The sequence below is a fragment of the Sinohyriopsis cumingii genome, chromosome 14, assembly GCF_028554795.1.
Source record: "Sinohyriopsis cumingii isolate HCF-2022 chromosome 14, ASM2855479v2, whole genome shotgun sequence".
In the NCBI taxonomy this organism is placed as follows: Eukaryota; Metazoa; Mollusca; class Bivalvia; order Unionida; family Unionidae; genus Sinohyriopsis; species Sinohyriopsis cumingii.
In genome coordinates this window covers 18,538,109-18,551,237 of record NC_142974.1, presented here as the reverse complement: position 1 = coordinate 18,551,237, position 13,129 = coordinate 18,538,109, and the positions used below count along the sequence as shown (strand labels likewise).

Genomic DNA, 13,129 nt, shown 5'->3' with positions numbered 1-13,129 from the left:
AAGGGAGTAAGAAAGAACCACCTTTTTATTACTGCTACATACATTAAACACTTGGTGTACGGCTATTCGGGCCTTAGAATCAGTAAGAGGCCAAAATCAGATGAAAAACTAGCGCCCAAAGAGAATAAACAGATGTATAGATATAATGGATAGTGAAACGTAGAAAATTAAAAGATCTTTAGGACTATGGTAATCTGCAGCTGGGTCAATTAAAGAGACTAGAAAAATGCAGTCCTGCAGCATGATCAAGACATTGCAAAGAACACAAGTTTTCCTTTTTATACACAATTTACTGGCATGAACTACACGATGTCGGTAAACACTAATAAATAAAACACGGGTATCCGCACTGAGTGGTACACATTTGTCCAAAGCGATGGAATAGAAAGGGCATTGAGGGGAATACACTGTATTCAAGAGGCGAGATATGAATGCGTGGAGGGGAACACATTTACTATAAAACAAATCTTGATATTAAAATCAAAGATACTTAGCCAATTCATTCAGTTAGTCCACACCTGTAGTACTCTTAGCAAATAAACAAGAATTAGCACGAACATCCATTGTCTCCCCAAAAAAGAATTATGTTCCTCACTTTTATCGAAGTGAGTTCACATACACCTATATGCCAGTTTCCAACATTTTGTATAGTAAAATTTCAAACACTTATGACGTATATATGACACAACATATGACACTGACACTATATTTTTTTTCTCATGCTAAACCAAGTAGGGTTTCAGAAACAATAAAATCATGCACAAAACTCGATTACTTTCTATTTTATCCACATGAGTTTGTAAGCAGTTCCCAAAACAAAACATTATAATTTAATTTTCCCGATATAAAGTATGCAGTCAATCAGTTGTTTTCTTAATAAAAATGAACTTGTCATTCGTACGTGTGGCGTAAACATATCAACAATAACAGATTATGTGTCAAGGGTTTTACACAGAATAAATGGAATGACTTTTCTTTAGCAGAAATCACGTTAGATAACTTTAACTTGAAACAAAACGCGACAAAATAATAAAATTAAACATTTACATTAAATTCATTCATAAAGAAAATATCGTTAAATGTACAAATATTTCTTCATTAATTCATAATGAACATGCCATGAAATAAACACATATTACTTATTCAATTCATAATGAATATATAATTAAATATACACACATTTCTTCATTAATTCATAATGAACATACCATGAAATAAACACATATTACTTATTCAATTCATAATGAATATATAATTAAATAATACATATTTCTTCATTAATTGACAATGAACATACCATGTAATATACACACATTTCTTCATTAATTGACAATGAACATATCATGTAATATACACACATTTCTTCATTAATTGACAACAAACAAACCATGAAAGCATACACATGTTTCTTCATTACTTGATCATGAATATATAGAATTAAATATAGACATATTTCTTCATTAATTCTTAATGAATATAGGTTTAAATATACACAAATGTCTTCATTAATTCATAATGAACATACGATGAAATATGCACAAATTTCTTCATGAATTCATACAGGAAATATGGTTAAATATTCACATATTCGATTCTTAAATTCATAACGAATATATAATTAATATACACATATTTCTTCGGCCTAGAGGTTACAGCGTTCGTCTCTGATGCGAGAGGTCGCGGGTTCGAACCCCGACCGAATCGTACCAAAGACATAAAAATGGTACAAACAGCTGCCTTGCTTGGCGTTCAGCATGATGAAGTTCATGTTAGGACTGATCGGCCTGGTGTAATGTGGGTGGGACACGATGCTGCATGTCTGCTGCATGATGCCCCAGTACTAAACATCATTATAAACTGCCACACTATTTACATCGTAGCGATATGACCGAAACCTTGTTTAATTACCTTAAAAATCCCAATCACACACAAACATTTCTCCATTAAGTCAAAATGACCGGTACAAACATTTCTTCATTAATGCATGACGAAAACAATTAAATATACTAATATTTCTCTACTTTTTTCATATTGAAAATAATATTAAATAGACACATATCTTCATTTATTCATAATGAGAGTACCAGTATATATACACAACTTTCTTCATTATTTCACAATAAAATAACATTAAACAGACATTCATTTATTCATTGTTTCATAATAAAATACCATTAGAATCGATACATATGTCACGGAATTGTAAAAATTCTTTTATTTATTAAATACATGTACTCGGGTTTCGCTCTTTGTGTACAACGATACCCGAGGGTGATTTATGTATATTGTACAATATTTCGAAACAGTGAGTTCGGTTTATCCTATGCCGAACGTGCGAAGTGCATTCGATGAGAAGAGTCGAATACTTCCAGCACGCAGACGATGTATGGTGACATCGTCTGTGTATAAATGCCTCACCGTAAGACTAAATCTAGACATTACGGAACGTCTTGTCAGTGAGCGGTCTACTATTGTGATGAAAGAAGTAATCTGTGTCTATAGCAGACATAATGTCTGGTTTTTCGGAGGGGCCAGACACGTCAGCAGGACCTCATTTAGATTCACTCATACCCCTAAGGGGTACAAACCACAAAACAAAATATTTATGCTATGGACCAGGAATGGAAACAAACAAGGATTTCGATTTAGGAGAGTGATTTCAGATACTGGAACTCAAAGAATTAATTTGTGTCTATCATAGCAGACATAATGTCCTGTTTTGCGGACCGATCTGACACGTCAGCAGGGTGGACTTCAGATTGATTCATTAATACCTCTAAGGGATATAAACCACAAAACAAACAACTTAACCATACGGAATACCGATTCAAGACTCGGAATATTCTGGATCAACACAAATATACATGGACAAGGCATTCTAATATAAAGAAATTAGAAAAAAATACTATGGTACTTTGTCTGAAGTATACTCTGCTTAGCTCTGACTCTGTAACTGAGCCACCCCCAGAAACCTCAAAATAAAGGAGGAGAATCTTGGTACCCAGCAAAACTACCAAAGGAAAGAAGAACCTATTGGATAACAGTTTTTATGGATTAACTTATTCTTATTCAAAACACATGAATTCGATTATAAATATTGATTAGAACAACTTATTTTTTTACTACCAATCTGTGATTATTCACATTTCAGATCGATTTAATTACTTTTAAATTGCCGAAACAGGACTTACTAAATATTATTATCGGCATTTCAACACAGCCAAGAATTTGATTATAAATATTAATGACAACAACTTAAACTTTTTACTACCAACTCGTGATATTCACATTTCAGATAGATTGAATTACTTTTAATTTGCCGAAGCAAGACCTACTATTTACTATTATTGGCAATACTTACTATATTTATTTTATTTTGAAAACGAACTTTAAATGGGAAAAATATGAAGTATTTCAATTGCAATTATCAAAAAGACGCTATTCAATTTAATGATTATTTCATTTAGAGTGCAGTAAGGATGATGTAATTGCACTTGGAATATAGTCGAAATTACAGTACAATTTCGAAATGTGTAATCAAGCTTGAGAACGCGTGACATGGCTCATTAATTCGGATATGCAGAACTAAGAAAGTACATTTTGAGGAAATTCAGGATGTAAAACTGTAAGTATATATTTTTGCCGTTCTTATTACCAGCTAAAGAAGACAAGTTTATATCTTGTCACCTGCATGTTCTTTGTAAGGACCCTGTCTAGCGTCTACTGTATAGCTAGCCTAAATCCGAAACATTGTATCCAAAACGTTCACGCGGAATGTGCCAAAGCAGCTGGTATGAAGCGTCCACGAACAATCTGCTTTACTTCATACATAAACAAATTTCATCAACCAAAACGTAAAGCGCTTACTACGCGAGTGTACATGATTTGTTTACAACTCAAAAGTGCTGCCATCTGCGTCCATTGTTTGTTTACGATAGAAAGTAGTTCCTTTATGCACGTGAATGCAATATGAAGGTGTGCAATATCGTAAAATATTGAACGATTCTGACAATGTAAAGTTAACGGAGACAAAAATGAGAAAATATATATATATATATATATATATATATATATATATATATATATATATATATACACACACACACACACTGGATACTACAATTGAAAACTCATGGAGAGTTTGACCTGAATGTTCAAATCAAGCCTTCCTGTTGCAGTCTTATCTAAATTGGAGACAGTCATCAGTTTTACACCCGACGCAAATTTAGCGCTAATATCCACCCAAATTATTACATTGTTTATAATTGTATTATTATTATTATTGCTGTTGCTGTTGCTGCTTCTATTTTTGTTGTTGTTGTTCATAATCCCGACACACACTTATCTTAAGATCTTTCCTTAGAGCCTCCACCGCGATTTAATTGCTTTACCAAATCTTGTAGATGACGTCGATCTCTCGTCGCGTTTCCAGCTTTGTTCACAACATGGAATTCGGTCACAAAATACTGGTTCGCTACGTGATAGAGAAAATAATCCGTTCGTATATTACTTTTGTACAATACTGTATTGTTATATCTCTTGTTGTAAATTGCCCCTGGCATGTAGTAATGCATACTGTTTAGTAGAAATTGTATTAGGTGTTTGTTTTGTAAATTTAACTCGTTTTTCCCCAGACAATTTCATTTAGGTAGAAACGTTGGGAAACCGTTTTGAACTTGTGCCCTTACCAGTTGTTTCTCTCTCTCTCTCTCTCGTTTATTTTTCACTTTGCTGACACGACTAGGAGACTTTGCCATATACATAAATTCGTCAGTTAATCGTTGTGCAACTGTCTACTGTCTAGAGTATAAACTAAGTCACATTTCCACGATATAGCAATTGCCCAAAACCTGAGCTAGATCACAATGTCACAATATACAAATATTTTACTGTCTCGAGTCTGAACTAAGATAGTGTCACAGTATAGTAACTGTCTACAGTCTCGAGTCTGAGCTAAGATAGTGTCACAGTATAGTAACTGTCTACAGTCTCGAGTCTGAACTAAGATAGTGTCACAGTATAGTAACTGTCTACAGTCTCGAGTCTGAACTAAGATAGTGTCACAGTATAGTAACTGTCTACAGTAGCGAGTCTGAACTAGGCCACACTGGCACAACAAAGTAACTGTTCACTGGTTAGTGTCTGAATTAGGTCACAGTGTCACAATATAGCAACTGTTCTCTATCTGGGGTCTGATCTAAGTCATTGTCACACTATAACAATCGTCTGCCGTCTATAATCTGAATTAAGTCAGCCGCAATATAACCGTCTATTCTCTAGAATATGCACTAAGTGACAATTCCACAATATAGCAACTCTCCACTCTCTAGAGTTTGAACTAGGTCACAATGTCACAAGATAGCAAATTTCCGCTGTCTTAAAGTCTAAACTAAGTCACAATTTCACGATATAACAACTTTCCACTGTCTAGAGTCTGAACTAGGTCACAATGGCACAATATAGCATAAGTTTACTATCTTGAGTTTGAACCATGTCACAATGTCAGAGTATAGCAACAGTCTACTGCCTAGAATCTGAACTAAGAGGCAATGTTACAATATAGCAACTGTCTAGAGAATTATTGAGAATTCCCTCCACAAGTCAACGTAATCGATGATTTCGATGTTGTTTAACAAATACAAGCGTATGCCTCTCATTTCTAGCCTAATTATAGACAAAATTTTTCTATTGTTTCTTTCCTCTACAGTTCCACATTCTAAAGCTTGATTTGATACAAAGAAATTTTCGAAATCTCTTACTTGATGCACTATATAACAGAAAATGTATGGAAAAATTGGAGAAGTACAATATATTACAAATTTGCTGTGCCTGTGCTACATCGGGGTGGTCTGTACTTTTGTCCAAGAGGCTGTATAACATAATGTACACTCGTATGGCGTGGCTAGGAAGATTGGTCACGAGGAACATTGTTGAAATAACGATTAACATTGTAGTAATCCGAGCCTCTGCAATACAGAGTGTGTTTGCAAGCACGCGCACTTTTTGCCTTTCACGAAGACGAAATACGGCCTGCTGTTTTCTAAACCTTCGTATAGAAATTATAACAACTATATTAAGAATTAATACAGTGATTATTGGAATAATAAATGTTATCACTGTATCAGTGTAAGTAAAGGCAAAAACAACATTGATATAGTCGTTGGCAATTGAGCAAGAATTTGATTGGACCTCTGATGTGATAAAGGTCTGGGAGTAAAATAGCACTGCAAATGAACTGACGATTCCTACAGATAAACATGATCTTTGTTTTGTACACAAGGTTGCGACTCTGAGCGGGTGACACACAATTATGTACCTCTCTATCATAATTAAAACTACACACCAGACTGACAAGAAGCTCCCAATGTAAGTGACATACACAATTATATAGCAATAGATAACAGAGTGCCCAAAATAAACATCTAACTTTCCGTTTCCAATCCAGCTTAGCAAAAGGGCTAGGAGAAATCCTATATCTGAAATGCACAGTGCCGCCAAGTAAACGCTTGAAGACGGGCGACCGAAGCTGGTGCACACGAAAACGTTAAAGGAAAGAGCATTTCCTATTATTCCAAACACAGAAATCACTGGAACTAAAAACAGGTACGCGCATTCTCCAATATTGTTGCATATAGATTCGTACATAATATCGCTGTTCATTCTTCTTAAAAAGCTGGAGTTCATGGAAGTCCTGCTGATATTTACTGTTTCCTCCATGGAGATATGTAGCACAGGTTCAAAACTCTGAAAATGATGGAAACAATTAGAACTTAAACATATATATATATATATATATATATATATATATATATATATATATATATATATATATATATATATATATATATATATAAGGAATACAAGTCATATGGACAATAACAATCCTTTCAAGTGTACTGGACCCAGCGTAAGGGATCACGTATGTCAGAGATTGATTAAGATAAATGCAATAAACTGACAACAAACAGTGCGAAACTAGTATCTAACTAGCCTGAGTGCTTTCGACTTTTTAATGGGTCTTTTTCAAAGGCAAATACAAAACATAGACAAGACAAAAGAATAAAACAGAAAAACGATTAAGTTTGCAAACCTTTACATGGCTGTTTTTTTATACAGGAAATAAACCTTTAACTTTATTATGCTTCAGCTAGTTTATTTCAACTTGTTGATGATGCTGTAAACTATTGGTAATGAACTTAGAAATCAATGAGCCATAACATCTATTATTTTATGTAAATTTATGTAAGCACAAATTATATTCCGGATATTTCATTGTTATAGTAGTCATTATAGGCTAGTAAGCAAATTAAGAGAGAAACTTTGGGGTTTGTAATACCAAGTATGTTGTTGGGACCGCAAAGATATTTTGTACATCTGCCCCTTTGTTTTCATCATTTTCACTATCTAAGTGAATACATGTTTACTATATGAGTAAAATACCACAGTTTTACTATTTGAGTAAAACACATCATTCTTTCGTTTAAAAACACTGAATCATTCACCTTTGTCCTTGTACTGTGTAAGCTCGTTTATTTGTATTTTCATTTGTTGCATTATTAGAGTCGTGCGGCTTATGATAATATGTCCAATATTTGGATATTATACGCGTATATTAAACATAATTCTTTTTCCATTCAAGTAATTCATCATTGAACATTGTATTTGCATCACCATTAAAAGTGTTCCGTTGTAAATCCGAAATCCAACCCGATTATCTTCTTACAACAGACAAATATCTCATGCTCGATTGTTTTCAAGGTTTATACAAAATCCATTTTTCCTTGCCATGAAATGGATTATTCATAAGTGTCAGTGGTCTTTCATTCTCACTCCTTACAGATGCCATATTTCTATACATCATATTCAAGTTTGTGGACAAAAAGGTGTGGAATTGGTTGTATTATAAATTATTCTTTCACACTCTCACTGTTATGTTACAAGATACTTAACTGAAAGAATGGGACATAATTTTTACCATAATATGTAGTCATTTCTTCACAGAGGATCACCCCCACCACCTATACCGAACTAATAATTATATACATTTAAAGGACAGTTTAAGGACTTTCATGGTGTATTTGTAGATTTATGCCGCTCCCCCCCCCCCCTTCTCTTGAAGCATGTGCCCCCTCCCCCACAGGCCTTAATCCTACTTTGGGTACAGCCGTGTTTGGATTGATTCATACCTATCACATGCTCACCCAAGTCTCTTCATTTGTTGAGTCATTGTGGTGTGGAAAGTCCAATAATATTCTAGGTACCTAAATGACTGCCCTCTGTCGAGAACACAAGCGAGTTATTCGTGGGAAAGCTCCCAAACCTCTGATAAATCGATGTGATCTAATTGGTATAATTGGTGATTTCGGGAGAGTTGTTGCCGGCAGGAATGGACTCCTCAATTGTTTACAGGCGGTGTTATAGTTAAATTTACCTTTTGTTCGTTTAAAGATATTCATTTTAATTCTGCTGTGAAACCTTTTGTTCTACTACATTTGCGTCCTGAAGCACACAGACCTTTTCCACGTGGAGTTCGGAAGATAAACTCCTCCGAAGAACATTAAAAATCATCTTCCGCGGAAGTCAGATCCTCTTTTGGAGGCTCCTTCATTAAACGAACTGCATGGCTTGTGTTCAAGAATATTTTGTGCATGCGAATAAAAGTCCCCATGTATGTTAGACCTGTTTTTACCTATAGGTCGATAAAGTTCAGCAATGTTATAAAAAGCGATCCAGCAATGAGTATTACCGTAGAGTCTTTTAAGTCTATTCTACTGTATGAATACCCACCCGTCCCATTCAAACTTCAACACATAATCATTGAAGTGTTTGGGAAACTATTGAAATTTTTCAAAGGTTATCTGCCGTGCCGATTTATTAAATATATTAATTTTTTTAACAACGTTGTTTTATACCTGGATGGTTGTTCTTGTGGAAGGTTCTCAAGTGTTTCACAAACATTCTCTTCAGTGTCCTTTGCCTGTTGTTTAATTGGTGCTAACTATAATGGTGTACGCCTGATAGGACCATGTTGCTGTTCTATTCAAATCATTTCCGGTGGTGCTTTCATCATTTTTCTTCACTTTTTCTATGGTTTCATTCAACACGTTTCAGTTGTTCTGGATAATTTCATGCACGTGTGCATATCGTTGGGTCATCACATCTTGAGGTTACTGCTGGACCCCAGGAATAAAATTCTTGTGGGGTTGTCTTGCCGGTCAAGCATCAAATCGTCGAACACGACACAATTATTCGTTCCCTGGTCAGGGTAATTAACAGCGAGGACTTCATCGATCGTGGAAATAACTCAATGGTGGACGACGAAGACATCGTTGACAAAGTAAATGTTTTCGTGATAGATTGATCGTCCACGGATGGTGGAATACACGCGAGCCTAAGCTGTTGATTACATGATCAAACTCGGCAACAACTAGTTTTCCAGGATCCAGCCGTGGTAATAATCAAAGCGATCCACATTAGGAAACATATCACCGTATTTTGGCGGTCGATGGTTTGCCTGCATAGAGAAGTCAATGACTGTGAAATCTTTTTTCTTTCGTAATGCCATTTTGAATATCCATTTTTTGTATAACTCAATCATGCTTTAATATTATGTGTGGTACATAATGCTAATCTACATTGGATTCGGACAAGTAATGACCAAGTCGATGATAACGCTATCACGCTAATAAAGCTATCGGGGATAACGCGGAGTATATGTCCTGGCGACAAGCACATCCATGGAAACAATTACTGCGAGCCAGGAACGAGTGCACAAAATATCCGTTAAACGTCATAGATGCTGCCACTGGGTAAAAAATGCCGTTGACTTCAAAAGATTCAATAGTGTCGCAGATGCTTTTAAACTTATCTATATATTTTCGATGCTAAAACGGTCACGGTTTCTGCAGGTGGAACCGGGCTAAGAACTTTTCGGAGTCGTTGCTGCCTTGTTGAAAAAACATCATGTGCTGGTTTGCTATGGACATGTCGGCATAAATCATCATTGGGCCATTGTGGAATGATTGAACCGTACACTTACAGAACGATTAGTCCGCCGCCAGGACGTGCTAGAATTGCTGATGAATATAGATGTGGAACCTCGGATCTCAAACTGGATGACTTCAGTCAGTCACAAGAGCGTTGAATAATGAAACCACACATATGATTGGGTTGATTAAGCACAAGACTGTAACATCCCACAGAGTTTTGTCACAAAACCACGAGTTAGACCGACTAGAAAACACTTTGGTTCGGTATATGTATACCCGGATAAGTTAGAAGAAGGACAATGTCGTACTACTGCCCGGTATGATCCATCGATATGTTTACGATCTCATACCGAATTGACTTTGCATGTGCTACTAGCGTCTACTCTGTACGCTCCGGTGATTTGGCAGTTCTCACAAACACATTTATCGGTGGAGTTGAAAGCGCATTCGAAGATCCAGCAATGATTGTTGTGTAAATATCATCAAGGGTCACAATCATGTTTGCGGGCTAGACTAACGTTTCTCGTATCTGTCTCGTAAACCTGGAGCGATTTAAAAACAACTAAACCAAATCCTTGTCACGGTACAGCACCAGCATCTCAGTTGCTCCATCGCTTATAATAATAGAGTAGCAAGCGTTGCATGTGAAATGCTCAGCCACATACACCGTATTTGATATAATCTCTGGTTCGGCCTCCATTCGGAACGTTTAAGTATTCGAAGTTCGTGTAATGAGCATACATATTCTGCTGTACCGCGATAAATTTCGAAATGATTTTGCCAGGCTCTAGCATGCTTTTAAGCTGTGGGTTTTCTCTAATTCCACCACAATGATAGTCACGACCATCAAGCAGCTGATGGGTGCTAAAAATATGCAGGAACCGTCGACATGAATTTTTTTTTATCTTTGTGGTTGTTCTGCCGGTACATCACTCTTGGAAAATCCTTTCTCTACAGGTAATGTTGCTGCGTCACATGGCCCTACATATTGCTCGACAATAACAGATCAACACTGAAGTCTACGCTTCTGAAGGTGGATATTCAATCGGCTGAAGGCCTTTATTGCAACCAAACACACTAACAACAATATCAGGTCTGAGCTTTTCTAAACTTACTTATGTTATTAACCTGATTAGAAATTCAATATCACCAAAGTTGAATTCCACAGGTGATCTTTGTATTTTCGAGGTTGGTTTATGTGATTCTACACGGAATATATTCCAGATAAGATTCAAAGCACTGATGTCTTCGTTTCAAGGTTATCACTGCCTGCGGTGAAATACACGTTGGTGTTTGCATGTAACCTTATCCTCAGAACGGCTTATATTGGGATACATGAAGATCAACTTACAATCATCTGTCAAAACTCCATTATGAGTCAGAGTTGGTGTACTTTATCAACTTCTCGAGGACTAATAATAAATTTTTTTTAATGACTGTAGTTTCTTCACGCTTCAGGATTGTACGTGCCCCACAGTGAAACCATGGGTTAGTGATTTTTAACGCATCACTATCCGATGAGTTGAGTGAGTCTTAAACGGTGTGAGGAAGGGCACACTAAGATCAGCGTCCACTTTAAACCCAGATGTGCCTGCGTCCTGTAATGTTAATATGATCAACGGACAAGTGTTCAAAAGAAGCCTCACAGCGCGTTTGCATGAATCGTACTCAGTTGGAGTAATTATTCCACCATCGTGTAAAACATGAACGAGCCTTATTTTAGTAGCTACAAATGCAATTTAGGCGCGCCTGGCTTGTGAAGAAATGTAGATATACAAATGTGCTGCACCTTTACGAATTTGTCTGACAATCTGATATGGTTCATCTGCAAGCCCAAATAGCATACATATGGTGCTTTTTCTTGCGCCTTCCTGTATATTTATTCTACATTCTCGCGCGGAACGTTTGAGTTGATTTATAGTTGCTATTGCAACCAGCGTGATTCATCAGTGGGAAGTTGTCTCACAACCAGTCGTGGCTCATATCTCTGTCCTAATAGAGTAAATGTATCGGCCTTCTTAGTACCACTTGGCATCCTTATTCCACCGTCTCGCTCCGATTGCTTAAGTTCATTCACAGTCGGCATACCGTATCATAAGGGAAACCATTTTTAATTGCTTTAACGTTTTATAAATAGTATCGACTTTGATCCTTGACGCCCTTCTCTGTAGATTATCTTTTGTGTGTGACGAAATCCACATGGTCGGCATTACTGATTACGCGTCAATGACTCCTATACCACATTTAAGACATTGTCGAGTACCAGGGCCAACACGTAACTCAGCAAGTGAGATTTACACTATTTGTAATGCCATGTTCTGTTGCATAGTACCCGTTTTGTAAGGCATGTACTTTACAGAGATTGCGTTTCCATGCCATTGAACCTGTTTGATATATGCAGAACCTTCAGTCTTTAATTGACTTTTCTTTGGGTTACATCATTCTCATGTCTGCATTCCCTTTAACTCTCTAGCCTGCTTTCATATCAGATAAAAACTCAAATATATTCCAGCTTACGTTACGTGTTTAGGCTCGAATAAACAGTAACAAACAGTAACAAAAGAAAGAGTGAAAACAACACGCTTCTAAAAATTTAGCAAATAATTTATTTCCCTGGAAAAATGCTGTAAAAATAAAAAATATGAACTTACGGTTTCAAGAATTAAATCCAAAATTAAGCCAAGAAGAATCCACGAATAAAATTTTATAAGTCCTATTAATAAAATGTCCTAATGAATTCAAGTTCGAGTACCGACCAAGAATCCAAGATGGAATGCGATGAGGTATGTTGTATCTTAAACAATGTCTTTTTTTCACCCCCATCAAGTTCATGAGATTCATATAAATATCTGACAGTCACATTACCTCGTACTGGCTGTTTTGAGAAAGAGTCACGTCGTTGTATTGGTAAATGTTTTCGTGATCCCATTTGTAGGTTTCATAGAAATTTCGTGAGTAATTTCATTATTTAACGCAGCTATTACACTTAGCAGTTTTGCAACCCAATCACGAAATCTCTTATCCGCCTAAACTTTGTTCAAGGATATTTCCTGCGTATATTGATATCCAAACAATCGCTCAGCAAATGTTCGATTATCTCGTGTGACGATTGTCTCATCTCCATGAATTGCCCTCATCTG

General features: G+C 36.2%; 1 protein-coding gene across 1 annotated transcript; it reads right to left on the bottom strand.

Annotated features, from left to right (window-relative positions):
- Positions 1-5,685: 5,685 nt before the first annotated feature.
- LOC149783355 (FMRFamide receptor-like) lies at positions 5,686-6,327 on the bottom strand. Its single transcript, XM_089933382.1, has one exon. It carries the CDS (start codon positions 6,325-6,327, stop codon positions 5,686-5,688), a length of 642 nt encoding a protein of 213 aa, XP_089789508.1.
- Positions 6,328-13,129: the final 6,802 nt, after the last annotated feature.

Bases quoted from the DNA above. Each gene is read 5' to 3' on its own strand.
- LOC149783355 (XM_089933382.1), bottom strand. From the start codon at position 6,327: ATGATAGAGAGGTACATAATTGTGTGTCACCCGCTCAGAGTCGCAACC.